Source organism: Rhinolophus sinicus, linkage group LG14, assembly GCF_036562045.2.
Source record: "Rhinolophus sinicus isolate RSC01 linkage group LG14, ASM3656204v1, whole genome shotgun sequence".
Classification (NCBI taxonomy): domain Eukaryota; kingdom Metazoa; phylum Chordata; class Mammalia; order Chiroptera; family Rhinolophidae; genus Rhinolophus; species Rhinolophus sinicus.
In genome coordinates, this window is record NC_133763.1 from 15,903,287 (window position 1) to 15,928,743 (window position 25,457).

The 25,457-nt window shown below is 39.4% G+C and overlaps 1 protein-coding gene across 2 annotated transcripts in view; it reads right to left on the reverse strand.

Annotated features, from left to right (window-relative positions):
- The window catches only part of NKAIN3 (sodium/potassium transporting ATPase interacting 3), a 533,326-nt gene that overhangs the window by 16,336 nt on the left and 491,533 nt on the right, over window positions 1-25,457 (reverse strand). The window contains exon 6 of one of the 2 annotated variants that reach the window (XM_074319271.1): window positions 9,430-9,496. The exons of the other annotated variant lie outside the window; for it this stretch is intronic. Within the exon in view, the coding sequence (XP_074175372.1) occupies window positions 9,430-9,496 (67 nt within the window). The remainder of the gene's footprint in view (window positions 1-9,429; window positions 9,497-25,457) is intronic. 2 annotated transcript variants of the gene reach the window in all.

Below are 25,457 nucleotides of genomic sequence, written 5' to 3' on the forward strand. Positions count from 1 at the left end.
CAAACAGATATAAACATCAAAGGATAGGACTGATTTCCTGGGCGAGAAGTGCCAACCACGTAGCAACTGAGGAGTGATGTAAAGATATTGCTTTTGGTTGCCATGGGTAAAGATGACAGAGTAGTACTATGTCACCAAACTACTAGATACAGCTCTGGTTTAATCTTCCCACAGCATCTTGTTGCTTGACTGCCTAAGAATCATCCTTGTCTGGCTTTCATACAACCTAACTATTGATCTGTGACCTTCACATACATCCCATCCTGTGATGGTAAATTTTATGTGTCAATTTGGCTGGACCATAGTACCAAGATATTTGTTGAAACACCAGTCTAGATGTCACTATGAAGGTATTTTTGAGATGAGATGAACTTTCAAATCAGTAGACTTTGAACAAAGCAGAACCCTTCACAATGTGTGTGGGGCTTATTCAATCAGTTGAAGGCCTTAGAATCAAAGGCTGAGGTCCCCTGAGGAAGAAGGAATTCTGCCTCCAGAATTTGAACTGCCAACTCAAGGCTGCAACATCAGCTCTTCCCTGGGTCTCCAGTTTGATGGCTTTTCCTGCAGATCTCAGACTTGCAGCCTCCACAATAGCACATGAGTCAAATTCTTAAATCTCTCTCTCTCTCTCTCTCAATATATAGATACACACTCACAACCTACTGGTTCTATTTCTCTGGAACACACACACACTCCCATCTCCATTCCTTCTTGTCTTCACCTGTTTGACAAAGATTCTGTGCATATTCTGATTCCATACTAGGCCTTTGGAAGATGAGGGTTAGTATTTGTTGAATACTTTTGCTCTTGTTTCTCTCATGAGAAAAGTCTTAGCAGCTCTAAATCCTACTGAGGATCAGCTGAAATCTTTTTTCCTCTGTGAAGACTTCTGTGCCTACCTCAGTCATGCTGCTTTCTCCTCCTGCTAACAGCAACTCAGATACCACCAGCGGTACCCCATGTGGAGCTGAGGGCATTTAGCTTCACAATTAATTGTCCTCTGATTCTGTCACTCAGGTATGTAAGTTTTCTCCCTCCCATTAAATTATAAGCCTCAAAGCAGCAGAGACTGTGTTTTACACTTCTATTATACCCCCCACATAGCAATTCTCTGCCATTAACTCAGTTCAATGAGTCTGGTGTGGAATGGACATTTTAGTCATAATGTGAAATAGCTGAAAACATTTCCAGCTTTCCAGTTTCACTTTTTGATACTTACTCTTCCTGTAACTTCTGTTCTCTCCAGCACACCTCAGGAGGTGGAGTCCTTCAGCTCTCTCCCTGTCTTTCTATCACATTTCTCCACTCTTGGATTTCTCTACATTCTGAAAGACATAGCCAAATAGCTACCCCCATTACCCCACGGTAGCTTAATAGGGATATAAACTAAAAGATAAAAGATGAGATTATAAGAGTGGAATTTTTGTAGTGTCATACAACCCTCCATTAGAAGGGAGACTCAAGGTCTCCAAGTTTACTCATCAACACGTGAATCTCTTCTAGAATGGCCATGAGGCAGTAGAGGTAGGTGTTTGTCTTTGTTAGTGATAGTACTGGTAGGGGTGAGGGGGAACTTCTAGGTATCCACTACTTTTGTCTTTAATGTCAGCTCTGCTTATAGCTAATATTTTCTGCTTTGGGGCTTTAGTGACATGGGATGGCAAAGCAGTGAAGTAGACTGAGTCCAGTCCTACAATGCCAGGTAGGAATCCTGGAGTGTTACTCTAGGCACTGGGAAATACGTCTGAGATGAGTTTTCCAAGAAGACAGTGAAGCAACCTTGAGAGGAAGCATTGAAAGGAAAGTCTATTGGCAACACTGCCTTAGGATTTTAGTAAGAGATTGATTTTTGAATACGAAATGTATGCAGAAGTAGAGAGAATGGTATTAGGAATCCCTATGTTCTCGCCATCCAGCTTCAAGTAAAATAAAAATTATGCTGATTAAGTTTCATCTATCCACCACAACTTTTTAAAACTTTTTGGCTAGAATATTTAAAAGCAATTCCTAGCCATCATGTCATGTTATTTATCAACCTATCTATATGATTCTTTAGCTCTGATTCTTAACCAGGGGACATTTACCAATTGGTTGTCACAATTTGGCGGGGTATATGTGTGGAGTGCTCCTGGCATCTGATGGGTAGAGGCCAAAGAAGTGACTAAATATCCCCAAATGCACAGGAGAACTCCTGCTACAAGGAATTATCTGTTCCAGAGTTAATAGTGCTGAGGTTGAGAAACCCTGCTCAACTGATAAGAATTTCTTTTCCTTTTCTTACGACTCATTAGCATACCTCTCAAAATAGGAAACACTTTCTTAATATCATGTACTATTTAGTCCATATTCACAATGATCTAAAAACATCTCATTATGGTTGGCTTGTTGAAATCAAAATCCAAACAAGGTGTACACATTGTATTTCCCTAATATGCCTCTTAGATCTCTTTTAATCAGTAAACATTCCCACCTCCTCCCCTGCTCCCACCTTTTTAAAATTTTTTTTCGTTTGCTCTATACTGTTTCCCATGATCTAGATTTGGCTGATTGCTTCCTTGTGGTGAGATTTAACTTATTCCGTTATTGTTGTGCTTTTTACAATTTCAGTCCAAGATCAGGCTTGACTTTGCGGTAAGATACTGCATAGCTGCGTCTTCTCATTGTAGTACCTCAGGAGACACTTGTTGTCTAGTTGTCACTCTGTTAGTGATGTTAGAACAGATTAATGAGTCTGAATAGAGGAGTTGGAGTTTGGGGAGCCTGAAGACCATTTCTTTCTTTTTTCTTTATTTTTTTGCAGATGTTTGTAGATAGGTTAGCAGTTACCTGAGGATACCTACCCTCAAGGCAGAGTACAACAAAATTAGATAGTGATATTATTTCCAAGGGTGTCTCCTGATAACCCTGTCATTCTCTCTCTCTTTTTTTTCTCTATTGCTTTTCTAAATCTCTTTATACCACTTCTAGGGTATGTGTATGTGTGTGTGCTTTTCTCTGTTTTTTCTCATGTCTTGTTTCTTCCCAGAACCTGTCATAACATGGGGATTATAAACATTTTTTGAAGGGAATATAAAATTTAAAAATATGCATTTAACACAACATTCAGTTTATGTGCATTGCCTTTAATTTTAAAATCAGAGGATACTTCCTTTGGAAGCAACAAAATGAAATTATTTTTACTTATGTTGATTAATTTTTTTTGGGGGGTGCTTCTTATCTCCACACCACTACATATATCTATTTTCTTGCTGTTGACATCAGTGACAAGTACTGAGGAGAAGCCTGAGAATTCTGGGAAAGATAGGAATTGACAGCTTCCTTGGAGAATACCATCCAGGTACAGGCTTTCTCCTTTTGGAAAAGGCTTCATGTGCTTCAGAAAACAGCATGAGAACCGGGATCCACACGGTTCTGGGGGCAGTGGGTGAGGTCACATGTCAGCTGAGAAAGTCTCCATGTCCCCACTGAGGCATAGGAAAGATGAGTGACAATCGGTCATGGCAGACCCTCTTACGTGGGGCCGGCTACAGTACCAGTGGCATCATTCCTTCCTAGCAAAGACAGTCGTGCCTGAACTGACTCCGAGTAGAGTGATGAGACTGAAGTACACAAGCCATATAAACACAGGCCTTTTATTACTACTTGGTCAAATAGCTACACATTAGGGTGTGTTCTGACATAGTCCCTGCAATCGTACAATCATTTCCTATGATGGATCAAAAAGGTACTAATACCAGTGACAAAGGGAAAGTGCTCCAAAGCTAGGGAGTGCAATGAGCCCTAAGTGCTGCCCCTTTGTGCTAAGTAAGGCAGGCATGTGGGGAAACCCCTCTCCTTTGGGACAACTAAGAGGGTGCTGAGTGCATTACAGTTATAGCGTTCTGCCCTCTGGAGAGAGCCCCGGAGTGTTAATGCCTCCATAAGTGCCTACCATTTCCAGGGACTACTGATGGAGGCCCTCAGGAAACAGAACTCCATGCTCAGTAATGGAAAATGTGAGCCAGCCATGTCCATGAGCAGATTACAAACACCTTACTCTGCATGTCACAGGGGTCAGACAGCACAGATAGATAAATACGAGTGTGAAAGGCAGTCAAGACAAACAAAAACAGGATAGAGAGAGAGCTATCATTTTATTAGTCTTTAGGTTCTTGGTCAAGAAATGGAGGAGTGAGGAGTAAATGCAGGTTGTAGATTGCAGGTTCCTCCACCTGTGGTTTACAAATACATCATTGGCAGCTATTGGTTTTTATTTATTATTATTATTTTCTTATATTTGAGAAACATATTTTGATCATCTTAGGGTGTTGGGTCATTCAGATGATCAAAATATATTTCTCAAATATAAGAAGCACAGTCAGTAAGCATAGTTAGCATTGTTATATTGTCAGTTAGTGTAGTTAGGGGCACCAGACCCAGAACTCAGTAGAGAAGTACACAGCATCATGCCCACTTCAGCGTAAGAAGCAAGAAACAAAAAGTGAAGCACCGTGTCATCCACGTAAAGCCCTTCCATTCCTCAGACCGCAATAGCCAGAGTCCCTCCCCAACTCAGGAGGTGCAGCCAGAGCTCTGCAGGTTCTGCCAGGAAGATGAGCAACCTAAGGACCAGGAGTCAGGGCAGAAGGCCAAAGAGCCTGCCTGTCCTTCACCTGTCCCAGAGTCCAGGACTGCCAGCCCTAGCCCAGCCAGCCAGGGACAGCAGGGGTTGGCTAGGAGGTTCTTGGACTTTTGGAGAAAGCTCTGCCTTAGGCTGGCCACAAAACGACATGGAAACAATAGGGTATGGCCCACTTAAATTCTGGATGGCCAAGGCAGGGCTACAGTCAAAGACTCCGGGGAGGTCAAGCCGGGCTCCCTGCTTTTTAAACACTGAGCTCAAAGACACTGAGCTCCAGGGAGCGGCCAAGTGGTAGGGGAGATGGGCCCAAGGACGGATGCAAACAGCTGCAGGTGGCAGCAGTGCAAGAAGTACACACTGTGTGTGCAAGAACCCCTGGGCGAGAGGAGTTGGTCCAGTGCACAATGAAGGTATGCACACTGCTGTGGTGTTCTCTGCACGAGATTCACATCATGAGGGTACCTGGCGTCTCCGTGGCCTTCAGAAGCACCTCCTTGGAGGATGGTCTGAAGCCCCCTGGGGACAAGAGGAAAGGCTACCCTCCCTGCAGGTCCTCACCTGGGTAACACTTCAGGGGCCAGACTGTTTTTCCTGGGGCCCTGCTCCCCTTTATATCTGTGGGATGGGGACCATCCTTATTAAAGCATTTGCTTCTTCCAAATCTTGTAATAAACTTGATGCTTCAGAAAGATGCATTGGGTACTCTGTTTTGCATCCTCCCTGCACAGGATTGGGGCTGGGCATCCTTCAGTTTGAGAAGCGTGTAGTGACTAATACTTGGAATTATTCAAACAGCTGGGTGCTCGATGATGTCAGCAGGACTCCTCTCTCCTGACTTCTTGGCTTTGCTTCCTTCCCTCTGTGCTGGTGTCACTCAATCTCAGGTTATGAAAGCAAGATGGCTGCGAACAGCCACAGGCTGATATCAGATGCCCTCCACAGCTCTGCACTCCAACAGAAATCGAGCTTGTCTTCCCCATGATTCCAACACTAAGGTGGTCCTTATTGGGTTTTAAATCAGTTTGAAAGCACATCATTCTCACCTCTCTCTCTCTCTCTCTCTCTCTCTCTCTCTGTCTCTCACACACACACACACACACACACACACACACACACACACACACACGCCTGATTTGTCCTCTTACCTGGTTTTTAATCTACACGCTGTAAATTCAAAATGGCCTGGCATCAATTTACAGGGACACTGATACAAAACAGCTGTTCTCAGGAAAGAGCAGATGTACGCGACCACCTCCACTCTATGCAGCAACCCACCACCAGAGGTCGCTTTCCCCTGGGCCTGGGCCCTTGGAAGCCGAGCACAGGCAGTGAAGGGCCCAGCGGGAGCTGACTCAGTTCCAACCTGAAAAGGGCGTTAGCCTCGGGTTGCCTTGTGTTTCCTAGGACTCAGTTGCAATAGCAGACAATCAGCAGTGGCCACAGAGTGTGTAACACTTTTTTTTTGGAGAAAAATTAGCCTCCAACAAAGGCATTCCGACAAGTCCAGACACCAGAGACAACTCAAGTTCTCATTTGGAAACCTTAGAAAAAGATAGGCTAGCAGTGGTGGGAGAAGCTTTTTTCATCGTCTTTCTTCATTGCAGTCATGGGGCATCATCCTCATGGAAATTTCTGAGCCATCAGAGGTCTCTACCTTTGTTGTGGAACTCAGTTCTGAAATTCCACGGCTGTCTTTCTTTGATAAACTGCCTTGGTCTAATTATTTCTATGCAAAGAAGTTCTGCTACACAGAGCTCAGTTTCCCCACTGCCCGGTTACTAACCATTTTGATATTTTTGACAAATTTAAAGCTAAATTAGTTGCTCACTGTGAGGCCCCCTGATATTGCACATCTTTCATAGCTGCATGGGTTGGTGCCAAGCTATTTTTCATCCTGAGAGATAAGTCTGCTTTTGTTACCTCTCTCCCACTGCTGCCTCCACAATAAGCTTCTCTGTAGGTGTCCCCTTCAAAGCCACCACTGACCACATGGCTGAGGGCTCCAATGACAAGAGCAGCCCTTGCTCCTCTCCACCACCTCCCCTTAAAGGTAGGATCGGTGTGTGTTAGCAGCAATGGAGGAGATTCTGGTGACGACCCAGGGAGTGGTTATGTTGAGAGTTATAACCTCTTTACTGGTAGCCGTGGCAAGATGAGGGAGCCCAGCCCAGGTTACCCCTGACTTGTGTGACATATCCCCAAGCTAGACCCAGACAACAACCACTGAAGGCATTTCCATAGCTTTAGTCACCAAGAGTGATGTTTAGACGGTAGAGCAATGGCTGCTGAGGATCTCAGGGCCTCCCCACTGGGAGCCGTCAAAATTCTGGCTCTGCCTACATACCTGCTTCCTCATAGGTTTGCTCGGTTTATGTGAGAACTATGGCAAATGCTACCTACCCATCTAGAGTTGAAAGCTACCCATATACGTACATGTGTCGGGGAATATGCTAAAGATGGTTCTGATCCCTTTAATAAAGTGGCTTTTTCATAAAACCCGGCTTTGTACTCCGCGGAAATTGGAGACTTAATGGAAGTTACAAACCAGCGTTCACTCCCTTCTCTAACAATTGAGTACAGAAGATTGGCTTTTTCTCCAGTTTGTTGCTAGGTGGTGGCATAGCATCACTGAACTGGCTACAACAGAATCCAATGCAAAGGCTTTATTAAAAGAAATCAAGCAGGCTGGATAAACTCTGCAATATTTGCATACCTGTGGGGAGCACACATACTGACCTTTTAAACTGTTTCATGCGCAACGATTTTAATTCAGGTTTAGTTTGATCTTTCAGAGTCCTGCTCCCTTCATGGTTGAGAGGCATTCCATACTCATCTGACATAATAATATGCATAGTCTGTCAAAGCAGAGACTTGTTTCATTGCTTTCTGCAGTCTGTAGTTTATGTTATTAATACATTCAGCCAAAAAGGTGTGAGAGTTCAGCAGCAAACTCCGGGTTTGAGAAAACCCTTTGAGGAGGTAGTGAAGTTGATCAAAGCCTTTTAGGTCACCTTAAGAAGACGTTTCATGTGTTCTTGATTCACAGAGATGAAAAGGACCTTCGGCAGCACAGATGGAAGTCACTTGCTTCGGGGCCATGACAGCAAACACTCTTTGAGGTACGTGGATGCACATGTGTCATTCAAGAAAGGGGATTCCTTTATCAACATTAATCAGTTGCAGTTTTTAATAACCTTCCTTAATAGAAAGGTCTTTCTTACATTTGACTGATATTTTTCATATTGCAGATTCTCTGCTAAGTTATTTTTTTCACAGTGGAGATTGAAAAAATCATTCATCACCTTACTGCATAACAAGTGTATATGAGACCCTCCTCATGACCACTAGGCATATTGTTTTAGTTCTTTTCTCACTTCCAATGCACAGATCATCTTTATTATTGTCACAATCCCAGTCAAGTCCCCCAAATCCACAAATATCAACTTTCAGAGCACATCATTTACGAGCACTTGGTAACATGAGTAATGAGGTGGTGACTGCTTAGTCCCGGAGTGTTATGTAGGGTGAATGTTTTTCCAAATTGGATTTGCTTTAAAAAAACCAACATTTATTTAAACAACTATCCTGTGACAGGCACAGTGCTGATTTGTGAGCTCTGTTTCCCTTACATCATTCTGCCAGAATAAAATTGATGCAACCTGGGGAGATAGAGGAGCCAGTGTGGACTTCTCGGGGGCTCAGTCCCCAAAGAGGCCAGGCAGGGGTTGCAGATTTGGGCAGGAACCACTGTGGCAAAGAGGCGGCAGATGAAGCCTTTCATACGTGTTTCTTATACCGGTGACTGTTTTACATAATTTCCTCTATTGTCACAGAATTACAGAACATTGGGCTGAATGAGGAAGGCTCATCGGAGCACGTCCACATCTCAGACATGGTGTCAATTTACCACCCAGGAAAGATCCCAACTCCTCCACTTATTACCAGTGGGGCTTTGGGAAAGTTGTCTAATCTCTATGAATCTGGTTCCTTCTTTGTGAAGTGGGACTATTAATTAGTACATTATAATATTTTCATGAGGATTAAGTGAGATGATATACGCAATAGACAGCATATAATAACTATTATTTTATACAGTTGTCTATTTACTACTTAGAGTTTTCTACGAATGGAGTCACTGTATCTATTTCCTTATTTTCTAGTATTTTATCAACCAGTGCAACCATGATTTCTTCCTTATACTCAACTGAAATCTGTCCACTTTGAGGTGGATTTTGTTGTAGTTGTTGACTTTCTTCCACATCCTCTAGGGACAGTTAGTGAAATATTTGAGTACTATGTACAATCAGAGCAACTTTACATGTACCATAGGAGTGCATACCTTACCCCATTTAATCCATCCTCCCTCCTCTACCTATGAAACCATATTACAGGTGAGAGAACCAAGTCTCAGCGATGTCATGGAAGGCCCCTGAGACTACACATGTAGAGCCTGGATTCTAACCTAGTCTTTCTCCCATTTTCCCTCAGCCGTGCTGCCCCTAAGACACATATTAATCTCTCTGCTACAGGCTCAATCATCCCTCTCTTTCCTATTTAGCAATCGCCTCCTGATAAGAAAAAAATGCATCATTTCAGAAACATAAATCATGTTACCTACTTCAAATCCTTTTTGGAATGAATCGCAATCATGATGATGCTGGGTTACATGGGAAAGGTGTGTTTTAAATATGAGTGGAAAATTAAACCAATGATTAGTAGTAGCAGGTCCAACTTATTTCAGGTTTGGTTAGTTTTGACCAAGTTAGAAGGATTAATATTTTCCATCTCATCACACCTTTACTTACAGGTTAACAGGCTTTAACTCAACATGATCCTGGTAGGAGTTTGCATCAAGTCCACCTATGAAATCAACTGAAAATATAACACAGCCCAATATGAATAAATGTGTCAATAAAAACACACATCATACTAGGTGCCTAAAATAGAACACACAACAAATATTATTAACAAAATTATCTGTCTATCACAAAATGGAAAAAAGTGTGTTTCATACAAAGGTCAGCTAAAATATTATCAATGGTCCAAAAAATGGGGACATTTTAAGAAACACACAAAGAACTTGGCATCTTAGGGACTGAAAAATCACAGTTGTTATTGGCTTTAATGAAAAATGAAGTAACATTAAATAACATTAGATTTAAAATAATGTGTTTGTCCTTAGGTATACAGCTATGCCCTTCCCCCCTATATATCAAAAGATCTTGTTGCCGGAATCCATTTTTTTCCCTTAAGAATATTTATTGCATCGTTAGAAAGACCTTTGAAGAGTCACATGATCTATGTCTATGCCTTGTGTCCTCAAGCCATCCCTGATGAATAGGCATCTGCCTTGTGTAAAAGAAGGTTTCATCTCTTCTCTGTACTCGTATCAGAGTCTGTACAGAATCACCGTTCTTGGTAATACTCGTTCTAAGCTCTTTCATCTTGATCACAGCATCTACCATTTTCCAATCCTAATGTCCGTTTTCCAATCTTAGTCCATTTTTCCTGTTTTTCTTTGGTAGTCCATTAAAAATATCAATTACCTTACACCAAGCTTTGGTTCTATTATAGTATTTTAACATTAACAGGTACATAGGCATACAGGGACACTGAACTCTCTCTCTCTCTCTCTCTTTTTCTCTCTCTCGTGTGTGTGTGTATGTACGTGTGTAGGTACACAGTATGTAAAGGATATTATATCACATCTCATATCCTCAGCTTAAGACAGACATTTCAGCGAACAGTGATTTGGAGAGAGATAACTTCGCCTAGAAGTTCTATTGAAGCCATGACCCACTTTAGCTCTGGACACTCTTGCCAGTCCTTGACTTGCTCTATCTTTTTGCTTCTATTGGAGAAACTGAGGTAAGCCTGGATCAATCAAAGCTTCACCAGATTGCTGTGTAGACATGAGCCTTGGAGTCCCATGGGGCACATAACAACCAGGTGGCAAGGAACCATCTCCAGGTAACCCCCCTGGAGACTAGAGGAACCTGAAGCTTCTCCTTTTCCTACCAGGTCACATAAGGTACCTGGACGCTACCTTAAGGAGAGAAGCAGTGAGAGGGGAGTCAATCTGAGACATTGAAAAGATTTTCCCTCAGAGAGTAAGCAGTGCCTAAAGGTACCATTTAAATGGTCAGATTAGATGAAATTTTTTATCAGATATTTAGTCAAACATCTGCCCCTTCACCCTGCTGAGCAATGGGTGAAAATTTAGAAGAAGAATGACAGTGATTTAAAGTTGTATGAGCATATCACTTATGAGGGCACTTTTGGAAGTTAAAAGGGGCGTTCAAAATAAATGAAATTATAAATATGTACATTTGTGAATAAAATGATTCAATTAAAAATTATATATTCAAAATAAAATAATAAAGATAGTATATATCTGTATGCTTTAAAGAAAAATAAATACTTTATATTGGTGATTGGAACATTAAAATGTAACATTAACAGAATCCCTATTTTTGGTATGAATTCATGTACTTCTGTGAATCTGTTCCTTAGCTTCTGTCTCTAATATACCATATCACTGGTATTTTGGGGAAGAATATACATATAATATATATATATTTCAATATGTTTTTTACTACTTTTATAACTTTATAATATTATTCAAAATTTGTTTTTATGATTAATAAATTTGAAATTGTTGATACCTTAATTGACTTTGTAAATCATAGTATTTTTAACTATAGAAATGTTTTTTGTATAGGTGCCAGTAAACACCAGGTAAGTTTGTTAAGGAGTGGAGATATGTATGTATGTATATATATATATATATATATATATATATATATATATATATATATATTAGTTTAGCCCAAATATTAGTTTTCTAGGCATTGCTATTTTACCTCCATTTAGCATATCTTTCTTTGCCCAAAATTTTACAAGATGCAAAACATAAATTATATCTACTTATGATTCTTTTCACCAAATATAAATGTTGTAAAATTTTTAGGCCATCTCACAAATCATCTTCTTTTTATTCTGGGGCAGAATAGAAATTTGTTCAATTAAAACCAAGAGCTCTGTCAAGAGTCTTTTCCCAAGTCAAGATATTTCAAAAGGAAATTATAAAATTGAAAATTAAATCATGTATAACATTTGAACTCTCGTTATCTAATTTGTCCAGTTCTTTTGCTTTTGTGAGCATAAATTTCAGTGTTCGCTTTTTAAGAGCTTTCAATCATTGCCATTTACTAAAAGCTTCAAAAGTTGATTTTGGGGGACAATTCATTTGTTGAATGATTTGATTTAAAATTTTCAACTGATCTTGAATGCAAAGCAACTAAAACGTAGAGAACTTACATATAAAAATGTTCACAACTATTGTAGGAAACTTAAATTGATTTACAAAGTAGTTCTTTAAAGGCTGAAATGTTCCAACTCTGACTGATGGCAAAGCAAAGAGAGAAAATGTATTACATCATCCTGAAGTTCTTTTTTGTTTGTTTGTTTTCAACATCAACTTCATTATAAAAAATATTCTTAGGGAAGGGGGTGAGTGAAAAAGGGGAGGGGATTAAGAAGTACAATTTGGTGGTTACACAGTAGTCATGGGGATTTAGGGTAGAGCATAAGGAATCTAGTGAATAATATTGTAACAACTATGTACGATGTCAGAGGGGTACTAGGTTTGATGGGGTGATAGATGGAAGGGGGAGGGGGGAGGGTGAAAAAGGTGAAGGCTATTAAGAAGGTCCAAATTTGTAGTTACAAAATAATCATGGGGAGGTAAAGTAAAGCATAGGAAATATAATCAATAATATGGTAATAACTGTGCATAGTGCCAGGTGGGTACTAGACTAGTCAGGAGGATCACTTCTTAAATTATACAAATGTCTAACCACTATGCTATACACCTAAAATTAATATAAAATAATATTGAATGTCAACTGCAATTCAAAAATTTTAAAAGTGGGGGAAAGATAAAGGAGAATAACAGGTTCAAAGTTTCAGGTATAAAACAAATAAGTCTTGTGGATGCAATATACAGCATAGGAAATATAGTCAATAATATTGTGATAGTGTGGTACAGTGTCAGACGGTTGCTGGACTTACCATGGTGATCACTTCTTCAGCATAGGGAGTATAATGAATAATATGGCAATAAGTATGTATAGTGTCAGGTGGGTACTGTTGAATAACTACGATGTACACCTGATACTAATAGAATATTGTATGTTAGCTGTATTTTAACAAAAGTCTTATAAAAATATTCTCAGGGAAATGCAAATCAAAACCACAATGAGATTCTACTATACTCACTAAGACAGCCAGAATAAAACATTCAGATAATAACAAATGTTGGTGAAGATGTGGAGAAATTGGAACCCTCATACACTGCTGGTGGGAATGTCAAATGGTGCAGTCACTTTGGAAAACAGGCAGCTGCTATGGTTAAACATGGTTGTCATATGACCTGGTAATTCCACTCCTGGGTTATATACCCAAGAGAAATGAAAACATGTCCACACAAAAATGTGTACACAAATGTTTATAACAGCATTACTCATAATATTCAAAAGGTGGGAAAACATTCTAGTTTATTCACCTTAGTGTGTGTGTAGATAGATATAAATGTTGAAAACTAGAGTATCTATTTTCATTGTTAAAACATTGCAGCTTTATTGGGAGGCAGTTATAGATTACCTGGGCACCTGAATTCCAAATACATTTCTGCTTCACAAATTTCTTAATTTCATAAGAATACTATGCTTTAAAACCACAATATTGTGCTCCACCAAAATTTGGATTATTACCACAAAACAAATGATTTCATCTTTAATATTTACTTCTTAACTGAATTACCACAACATTTAAAGTAATATCAGAAGTTTTAGCTTAGAATGAATATCTAAATGTTTTACTGTGATTCCATGAATTGGATTAAGGAAAGCAAACCATATTTGAAAATAATTAATTGCTTTTCTGCTGAAAGCATCTGATAAGATACTGGTATTAGCTCTATGGGAAATTCCTCTCCCACCACTGGAGACAGCCCATCACCTACATTTCTGGGGCCCTCCACATACCCTCTGTACCTGCCGTGGTCTGGTGCACTGAGCTGCTGGTAGGAGTTGCAGCTTCCAGCACTTCCCCCACCTCCACCTGACCCTGGAAGGAGTTAGCCATCCTTGCCACCCTTGTCCAAGCATCTGCCTTTGTAATCATCAATGGCCCTGCCCGCTGTCCTTGAAAAGAAGCTGCTAGTTTACATTCTGTCCTTAAAGATTTGGGGAGAAGAGGGTGGTGGTGTTGGTTTCTTACAAATTTAACCATGTGTTATAAAGAGAATTCTACTCATTGTATTTACATCTCACACACCCTGAGGAAACTATGGCAGAATCTTAAAGTACTGCCAGTGTCCCTGCCCTAGATTATCCTAATACTACTATTAATAATGATATTACACTTGAAAACTGAAAAATCTAGGACAAAATGTAAACCAGATAGGATGTCAGGGCACCTTGTGTAAAGAGGGACTGCTTCAACCAAAGGAGGACATATGGTCACCTGCATGTAGGGCTCTATTAATGAGCAGATCAGAATTCTAGTGAGATGTAAAACTTGCAAACCTCTTAAAATAAACCATCACATACTGATAAAACTTGAATTATCAAGATTCCAGGACTAGACAAAACTACAAAAAATTAAAAAAAGTAATTTAAGGAGGAATCATCAAAAAGTAGGTAATTAACAAAATGAAAACATCAAGACTCCTTTACAGATGGAACACAAGTCCATGAGATCATGATGTTTCCATATAAAAAAGTTTTTTATGCATATGCCAACACTTCCCATTGGCTAGAACGGGAAGATAGTTCAAGGAAAGGGGAACACTGCAACGTAAATGGAGGGCAAGTTTACAGATTTTGTTTTTAAAAAAGATGTCAAATGTTTTAAAACATGAAATTAAAAAATGACTTAACAGAAAGATTTGAAAACAACTCAGTGGGAAAGACCTTCAGCTGTTAAGTTTGCAGGAAGGTGGTCATACCTCACTGTTCAGGAAGAAAAGCACACAGGCATTCCAAAATTCACTTAAATGAGAGAAATGTGAGAGGAGAAGATGCTGAATTAAGTAACTTCTCTAGTTGAAGAAGATGAATTTCAGTAAAACGAGAAAGAACAGAAAGGGCATGGATAGGTTTTAGAGGTATTAGAAAAGGATGCTTAGAAAGGGAACACGCACAAAACTTGTGGAGATTACAGCAAGAAGACCACGTAAGGATCTTTGTGAGAAGAGTGGCAATGGAAGAGATGGGAAGACAGAAGGAAGCGTGGGTGAGGGTTGGTGGAGGTTGGGGGAACAGCTTGCTGGTGACCAGTAGGACAATTAAGTTGAATTCCATATATTCTGGTTATTAAAGTCTTGATGTCACCAGATGGGAGGGAACTGGGAAGAAAAGTGAAAAGGGGAAGGGATGAAGAAGTACACACTATCAGTTATAAAACTAGTCATGGATGAAGAGGTCGGAAAGATTGGAAGTGAGAGAGAGCCTCACGCTGTCTTGAAGAGGGAAATAGCCATGTTGCGATCTTCTTACCAAATGGGCCACGAGGCAAGGATTTGAGGGTGGCTTCTAGAAGCGAAAAGTGATCCCCAACCAATATCCAGCAAGAAAACAGAGACTTCAATCCTTCTACCTCAAGGAACTGAATTCCGCTAATAATCTGAATAAGCCTTAGATGAGCTCTAGATGAGAACACAGCTCCACGGCCTCTTGATTTGATTTCAGTCTTGTGAGACCCTGGCCAGAGCACTCAACTACATCACGCCCCTACTTCTGACTACGGATACTAGGGGATAATAAATGGGCTTTGTTTAAAAAAGAAACAAAAAGTCATGGATGTAAAGTACAGCATAGGGAATATAGTCAATAATAGTGTAATAACAATGTATGGTGCCAGATGGATACTAGACTTATTGAGGGGATCACTTCATAAGCTATATAAATGTTGGATCACTATGTTGTACCCTGAAACAAATATAATATTGTATGCCAACCATAATTAAAAAATAAAATTCAAAACGTCTTGAAATGTAGAACAAAAAGTTAGCTCAATTAAGAGTTGGCATCAAAAAAAAAAGAGTTGGCATCAGTTGTCCGGAAAAGCCAGTTGGGCAGAGCATTACTCTTCACCCATTCTCGGAAACTGTGTTACTATAAAAGATTCCACAGGGAGAGCCTGCAGCTAGGAAACCCCGTTGTTTGCAGTCCTTTCAAATGGATTTCCTGTGCCAACTTCCAACAGCACAGCCAAGGAACGTCTTAGAACAAATTTATGTTACTTTTTAGCAATTATCCTAACAAAGATTCTCACGACCTGAAGGAATTAATCACAAAGCTACTTGAGATTTAAAGCAGCATCTACCATACAAATACAGACTTGTTTTTCACTTTTAAAAGATACGCCACCGATTGCAACTTTTCTATTTGACGACATGAATCTTTCAGGTAGTAAAACAAAGTTTTCAATAGATAACTCAGTGGTGGCGACCCAATCCCACACTCAGACATTGCAAATCTGATTGACTTTATCCACCTAAAGCAACACATGCCCTTTCTGGTGAGCACTCAAGCTATCACTTATGTCCCAGGTTTAACTATATTCACTAAATAATTAACCAGAATGCAGGTGTTTGTTTCTGATCCAGCTATGTTGCATGCTGCCATGTCACTGACCTGAGGAACACCGAGCCCCTGTAACGTTGCCTTCCACTCAGAAAAATGAAAGGACTAAGAAAGATGAGGACCAACAAACATACCTGTGCTGAACTTCCTTCGTGGTCTGTCATTGTCCCTGCTCTGCAGTCGTTACACTGTTCCAATAAGCATTTGTTTTACAAGTTGCCAGAAATAGTGTCTTAAGGAAGCATTGCTTAGGCCTTAAATAACTCAAATATCAGGCCGTTACACTGTGATTTGCTTGATCTGGGATATGATTTTCATACGAGAAAAGCCAGGGTAGAGGCTCAACACTGAGTCCATGCAGAGAGGTCCTTAAAAGCCCACAGAGAGGATTTTGCAGCACCCCACAGAAAATGAAGGCTCTCAGGAGAGACCAGTTATTTCAGAGGCAAGTGGCGACTAAACTCTGCTTGTGTTACTAGGGAACAAAGTACTGGCCAGCATCACCAGTCTGCTGCCATCTCCTATCCAAAGAATATGAGTTTTCAGAGGGCATGACATGCTGTGACAAACCGCAGACCACGGTAGGGCTGCTCACAGCACAGCGAGTGGCTGCAGGGACGCCATGATGGGTCTGCTGGGCAGCAAACTTGACAGTGCCCTGAAACATCACTGTTGCCCGGAGGGGGGTGGTTGGGGCTGTGTTGCTGCCTGCCCACAAGAACTTAATGAAGCCTACGAGCCATTCAAGCAGGCAGATGACACCCAAATACAACTTTTATGGCTATTCATGGTTGTCCTGTTTATGACACAGGAAGTTTAAAATGCCCTCCACCTTTCAGAAATCATGTGAAACTGAAGATGGGAAGTACGTGGGGCCAATGAGACACTCAAAGATAAGTCAATCTCAGCCGGAAGAGGTAGTCGCAATCCCAGAGGTTGCATTGTTTCAGATCAGTGTTTTCCAACATTGTTACCTCTTCCTGCCTGGTAACATCTATGCAAAATGGACTCTTCTCACTTCTGTCTTGTTCCCCTCAGTCTCAGGTACTGACTTCGAGAACTGACATAGCTCAGTTGTCCCTGATGACAATTTGGTCTGGAAAACACTGAGAGCTGTCCCTGTGAGAGGCTGGGTGGTTTGGAAGCAACCCCGGGACTCCAAGCCCCTCCTTTCCTGGGGAGGGAGAGGGGCGGCCATAAAAGACCAGTAGTCTTCAATTGGGGAAGGCACACACTGGGCGTAAGTGCAGACTTCCCAAATGGTGTGTAGATGTGCATAGCTTAAGAGCCTTAATTCCAAAATGTATGTGTCCTGAGAAACTACCTGTGGCCATTCTGCTTTGTGGTTCACTCATCCTTTTCCACAGTTCTTTTCTTTCCACTTTGCAAGGAAAGGCATTTATCTCAGCCATGTGGAATCTTATTTTGGTGTGCTGCCCTGAGGGGAAGGGGGGCATCCTCCAGGGCACTAAACAAAATGGCAGTTTTAATTTCCTAAAACAGTAAAATAATTTTACTCCTCCCCCCTTGTCCTTTCTTCTTCTCTACTTAATTTTTCTCTTTTGTACTTATCACTATTTACCATGGTATACTATGTATTTTACTTTTAAAAATCTTATTTGTTGTCTGATCTCCTCAATACAATTTAAGCTTTATGAGGCAAGAATTTTTGCCTGATCTTATCTGATTTTTTTCACTGCTATATCCTTGGCACGTAGAACAGTACCTCGTACAAGGGAGACCCTCAAAAGTATTTGGGGAAGGAAAGAATTAAAATAATTGAGTGACATTGCTGTAATTAATTTCCTCCCATTCTCATACTTTTTTGTCTGTGAATAAAGTTTCTATAAATACAATTCTAGTGCCAAATATTGAAAGTACCTCAGGTAGCCTAACTCATCCTAGCAATGATGAACTAATATCCATCTATGAATACACTAACTGATTGAAACAAAACTGCTGCATCCATTTTGTTAAGAGATACCCTTTCAAAAACTATTTCATTTTGTTTAAGGTCTTTTTTTGAATGGGGTTATAATTATAATTATTGGCTATCAACATGATTGTTGAGAAAACACCTTAAGAAAAACTATAAGACGTAAAAATCTGGTCACAGGAAAAAATTAAATATTCACAGGAATAAAATATAAGTATTTATAAGTCCTCTTAATGAATATAATAACATATATTGAGAGAAATTAAAGATGTCTTAAACAAATGGAAGAATATGAAACATTCATGGATTATGAAACTCAATATTATAAAGATACCATTTGACCTGTGGATCAATTAATCTATGGATTCAAAGCAATCCCAATAAAAATTTCAGTGGTTTAGTCAAAATGCTGATTGTAAAATGTATATGAAAAGACAAAAACTCAAGGTTAAAATAATCTTGTTAAAATAATCTTGGGGAAAAAAAAAACCCCATGAAATTTCCTAATTTAAAATTTAAGATTGATAACTGGAGTATTCAAATTAAGAACTTCTATTTACTAAAAGATAACACTGAAATTGAAATTTCAATCTATAAATAAATTGCAGAAATAGATGATAAACTAAGAAAAAAACTTTTAAGACTAAACATATTACGTTAGGAAAGAATCTTATGGGTGAAGTGGAATGGAGGTACAAGTTCAAAAAGAAAATGGAACACTTTAAAATTTTAAGTGTTCATTAAAGCTTGTTTAGGTACTTGTTAAATGGATGATTAGGGGTATGAGATTGCTATGGTGTTTAGATCCTATGGGATACATCTGAAAGAGTAATGCCTCAGTTTTATTATTAATTATTGTCGTGGTTTTGTCATGTGTCAATTTACCTAAGCGGGAATGATGTTTCTTGAATTCCCATCTCGGTATAGTTCTGAGTTAGGATTAGCCTCAAGAGACATTTGTGTGAGATATGGAAGACAGAGGCAAGCAGGGTTACTGTGCTCTGGGTTCCAGGTCCCATTCTAGCTTGCACATGGAATGCCGACAGCTAACAGTGAGGTATGCTTCACAATGGAGACCACATGGGACCACTGCACAGCTGAGTGGATGCCATCAGGAAAGATGGGAAGAGACATGGATGCCCAGCTCTGCCCCTCCCAGCTGGCACCACCCCATCAACCTGGACCTCAGATTCGGTGCTGGGAGGAGGAGAGCCCTCCTTGAGCTTACACTGAGAAATCCCTAAACCTGCTAAGTTTTCCTGCATGTGACTACCACAGGGAAGACATGGTAAATCTGGTTTTGTGAAAATAAGGGAAGTTATATTTGTGCTTTTTAAAAATCATACCCACAACATTTGTCTTATTCTCTTAACATTTTATTGAGCCAGACTTTAAATAATGGTGGATTCTCCTAATTTCATTGTATAGTCATACAGAATTTTTCAGCTATTAAAATAAAACAGTTTTTTCGGGGGGTGGGAGTGTTTGTTTTCACTATTTTGTAGTATTTGAATTAGATCCCAAGAGTCTGTTATTCTAATTATAAGCTTTGCATATTGAGTACAGTGTGCTAAAACAAGACAATTGATTTGGAGCAAAATCATTGGGTGTATTACATTATAAATGACACCCCATATCCAGTTAAATTTTAGTGGGCTAGTTAATTATTTTGTCCACATTGTGCATGTAATATATATTCTTACTCAATATTTAAATATGAATGTTCTGTTTTTAATCTAGTGATTGACCAATGTCTCTTTCTTTACCTATTTATGAAGAATTTAATCGTTATTCTTGGAAAGAAAGGCACACTTGCGTGTTGTAAAGCATAGGGACTTTGGTATGTGAGATATCTGGATCAAATATTAGTTCTACTTTGTTTTTTCATCTTTTAGACTTTTACTGGAGGCAAAGCAGGTGTTTGCCCTGAGACAAATACACAGTAAACCCAGAGTTAATAGAACAGCCATAAACGATCCATACTGCAAACCACATAAGAATCTTCAACTTAAACTATCAAAATGGCCGTCACATACAACTCTATTCACATCTTTCTCCATAACAATGACAGCACTGTCTGAAATTTGAGAATTTCCTCATCAATCTTTACCTGCAAGGGAAAGATGAACTACTATTGACTTTCTAACAGTACCCAATAGTTCTACTTCTTACAGGCTGTACGAGTTGGGAAAATTCCCAGTGTACCTCCCTATAAAATGAGGACAATGGCTGCCTCGCAGGGTATGGGTGCCCTAGATGAGACAATGGCCACAAGGGCTTGCACACAGAAAGCACGCAGCACACAGCAGGCTGTTATTGATATTATTGACGCATCTTATTCTGATGACACGTTTTCTCGAACTATTGATTTCCAAATTTGCAAAAGCTTTGTGTAGCTGAGAATAACAATGATTTGTGATCATTCCAACATTCTCTTCCCCCTATTTCCCAGAAGAGTGTCTGTCCTTGAAGAACCTGTATTGAATTTGTGTCTAGTTTCATTTTCTCATATTTGGAAAGAGTAGCTAGTTTGGAGGAGGGGAAATTGATTAGTGTGGCACATTTTGAAGCATGAAGTTTCATCTTCTATGAGTGTTATTTATTCTGGAAAAGTAAGCTTCCCGGTATAAAGACATGGCACAAGCAAGAAAATAAAGCTCAATGGAAGCAGAATCGTGGGGTTCAGGGTCAAGTAGAAGTGTTGCTCTCCTCTCTCCACGACTGGTGTTGAGTAGTTTGTGAGCACGGGTCCATGTGACTGTACATGACTCACCCAGTGCACAGGTGACCTGCCTGAGTGCACAGGTGACAATCTGGATCACCATTTGTTCAGCTTTGACTGACATTGCTTTTATTCTGTACTCCTTTTCCTCCACAATAGAACAAATGCTGAGGAGAGATCTCTCTTTTTTTTTCTTGGTATTCCAAGTCACTCTATAGGATTCTTTGGAGAAAATATATCCCCTTTGTGCACTTTTTCCTAATGTTTTCAGTGTTATTCCTTTAGATGCGGTGATATGCTTATTCTAGTTATTCTGTAACCACCCCATCGACTGTCTGTAGTACTTTGTCTTTGATTCTTGTTGTGGGGAGGTGGGGACCTGGTTAGTATAGTGTCCCTACAGGGTGCTTTGATAATTAGCAGGAACTACTGTGGCTTGTCTCCTCACTCTGAGTTGCAAGAGTTAAACCACATTTATAAATATGCCTGGAACATACTGGCAGCCACCATCCTACCCCTTCAACACACATACACTTGGTAGTTTTCATTTTCTCATATTCGGAAAGAAAGTAGCTAGTTTTTTTTTTTTTTTTTTTCCTTTCTTTAGTCATCTTTTTTTTTTTAAATTGAGGGTTATTGGGGTCTTTAGTCATCTTTAATCATACATTTTCTATCCCCTTGAAAGTTACTCGCTCTTTTAAAGCCATGCAAATTGTGCTTTATTTCCCTCTAGCAGAGGTATGCTTAACCCTTCCATTAATCTTCATCAGTCGTTGGATGGAATGGCTGCCTACTGTTGTCAGCTACAGTTTGCCTTTAATAAGGTCCTTTCAAAATTTTTGTAATTTTTCAATTACTACCAATTCAGAATCACTGGTGGCTGAAGGCCATTTTGTCACTACTGCTGGGCTTATTAAGAAGAACATCTTATTCTAGAGAAAACAGGATTAAAAAAAAATCCTGAACACACCTCCCATTTCTACTTTTGGAGCTCCCTTTTCATTTTCCTTTGGCTATATTTCCAGATTTTGTTCCTCTTGTGTGCCCAGATCTCTGGAATTAGATGTTCCCATAATCAGTGTTGACAGTTTCTTCCCATTTTAAAAATTTCTAAAAGTAGATAATATTTAAATAATGGAATAATAAATTTCTAAAATCTCTTCGGGGTGCATAAAGCAGAATGGAATGCCTGAGAGGAAAAATAATGCTGAGAAAAGGAAGGACTAAAAACAGTTCCATGAATCTATCTAAATGGTTATACATTTTTCTCAATGTAACGTATTTTTTCTTGGTTATACCCAATATATTTTTATCATTCTCACTTAAATCTAGCCAATGTTTTACTTTGCTCTATAAATCAAGTGACAAACACTTGTCGACTTTTAAATCTTTCTATAATTCTTTTTTACTCTCTGCTTCTACAATTTGGACATTTTCCCTTTGAATATTCTTTTCTCTCCCTCTTTTTTTTTTAATGACTTCTACTATTACTATTGGCTTTCCCTTTCCTAAGACAGTCTCCATCCGGAAAAAAAAAAAAAAAAAAGCCATTTCTTCTAAGATCTCTTTTATAAATCCCTTTCTCCTTTTATGAATACTGTTCAAAGAGAATTGAATCTGATTGTATTCTTCCCAAGATTAAATCCATTCATTGACTCCACGTCACCGAGCAGAGCATCCCAACTAGTATGACCTGCGTAGGTTAAGATGTGACAAGATATTGATTCCCTCATTCCTTGGTGTGTGTGTGTATGTGTGTGTATGTGTTCGGTGAACAAGGCTTGGGGTAGCTAGCCCCTCTGGGCCAGCCAATTCTTGCTTGGAGAAAAGCAATTTATTTACCACGGAGTGCCTTATAAATGTTGTCTTTCTCTGTGAGTGCCAAGATATTAAATAGGCTGGGAATCACTGATGTAAGACAGAATTCAAGGCCCCTGAAAGACTGCCCCCAGCGTTCACTTAGTGAACGGAACACACCCACCCATTCATCACTTCCTGTGTAATACAGTTTTCCCTCAGACCTTCTGAATATTCCATGGTTCTCCCAAGCTCTTTTGACATATTTTCCCCAGTATTTAAAATGCATTTTCTTTTTTCTCTTCCTAGTGGTGTAATATTCTTTATTTAAGACCATATTCACAGGCTCTGAGCAGCTATGCTTGGTGCCCTGAGACACAGTTAGCCTCTGCTTATTTTTTCTGTTCACCTGATTCACTTTGTACAGACCATTATCTGCACTTCACTCTCCTGTAATTATTTACATGCCTGGCTCACTTATTATTGATAGAATGTAAGATCTCCTGGGAAAGGGACCATGTCTTATTTATTTCTGTATCCTTGTGGTCTAACACACAGAAGTCTTTCAATAACTGTTTCTTGAATGAATGAATCAGTAAATCAATAAAGGATTCATTATTTAAGCTTGTTTAAAGCTCTAAAATTAAACATCAATATACTTGATCTAGACTACACATACTTTTGGATCTGGACAGGTCATTGAGTTCAGAACAAGAAGAGATATGAGAGCAATGCAGAATCCAATCAAACATTTAAACGTGTATAAGAATTGGCAACCTACCTAGAATATAGCAAGAACAGAATTCTGAGGGGATGTTTGAAAGAAGCAAATGGAATGTCAACAAAGTGTTTGCTGAGTCACATGGGAAGACATTAAAATGTCTTGAAGAGTTAGCCACTGTAAAACTGTATAGAGCATATAAAATGTATTATATATGTTGGGTTGAGGTTTGCAAAACAAGTTGTTTACTAGTTGGGACAGGACTATGGCCACACATGTGTGAGACTGTTAAGAGTGAAGTAAAAAACATGTTTGTGTGTGAAACTGAGCATAACAAAATTGAGTGATAAACACCTTCATTAAAACAACTTCTGGTATCACCTAAGGGGTAAAATACTCCTGGCAAACAACTTCTGGTTATCACCTACGAGGTAAATAACTCCCGGCAAACCACTTCTGGTTATCACCTAAGAAGTAAACAAGTCCAAGGAAAAGAGGATAAAAGCAGAACTCCAGAGCAATGCCGTGAGTGGTCCGACTGGGCGCTCCGGCTAAGACCCTCTGCGAGGTGCAAGCCGCGATACTCTGGGGCTCTCCAAAGTTCTTCCTTGCAAGGCCAGCTCACCTCAGACTGGTCATGGGCCCAGTCGCCTCACCCAGACCAGGGACCTTCTCCATCCCAATAGACTCTGGGGCTTGGCTCATTATTAAATTCTATTCTATTCTGTATAACCTTCTGTGCTTACCAGAGCATTAGCCTCTGGAGGGACATTGGCTCCCAAATAAAGCTGTGTTACTCACTCTACCTGAACCTGTGTGTCAGGACTTTGTTCCCCACTCACGTCATGAGTACCACGCAGGGACGCAGGGCCCTGTTGAGGGGTTAATGTCCCTTTGGCTTTCAGGAAAAGACTGAAATGTTAGCAACTGCCCTTACAGGCGCTCGCAACAAAAACCAACCCAAAAGAGACTCTTAATAGGAGTCAATTCTTCTCTCAAACCTAAAGCCCTCCGAGTTCTGGTGTTGTGGGCTGCTAAATTAGTCACATTTAAAGGGTATGGAAGGATATTTCCTCTTATTAAAAAAAAAAGCTCTATTAAATAAATCTGTTAGTGAAAAGTTAGTGAAAGTTAGTGAAAATCCCCTTGGAATTTAGGTCCTGCTTCATAGCTGGAAATTCCTCAACATGTACAACCTCAAATTGTTTGGGATGTTTATTTACTGGAGAAATTCATTTCCAACACAGAGAATTGACTATAGAGAGAACAAAGTAAGCCAATTCCATAATTTTAATATAATTTTATGAACTACAGAGTAGGATTTTGTAATCAATAGGATAATCTGTTGACTTGGTACCCAAAATCTTTGTGATTCTTAGCATAATCAGACAGATGATGTTAGATCTGGCAGATTCACCCTGTAGAACCAATTCAAAATTTGAACTGGGTAATTAAATTTACACTTGTGATTTTAGGTCAAAAGATATGGGCGAATTTTATTAAAGTTGGATAACACTTAAGAAAGTTTGAGATATATAACCTATGTACAATCTTATTTTATTAAATTTATTAGATTTGCTGGAATAGTTTAAAAACCAGTGAGTATTTTATTAGGAGAAATATTTGAAATTCATGAATTCAAGTTGAATGTTTAAAGGACTTTAAATATTAAATGGAACAGATTATGGAAAGGAATTTAGACTATTGAATTTAAGTAGATCAAAAAGTTCAACGGAATATTATTCAGCCCCAGAAAGAAGTGAAATTCTGATATAAGCTACAATATGGATAAAACTTGAAAACATTATACTAAGTGAAATAAGTCAGACACAAAAAGACAAATACTACATGATTTCATTTATATGAGGTACTTACGATAAGTAAATGCATAGAGACAGAAAGTAGAATAGGGGCTGGGGTGAGAGGGAGAAAGGGGGGCTATTATTTATGGATACTGACCTTCTGTTTGGGGAGATGAAAATGTTCTGGAAATGGATAGTGGTGGT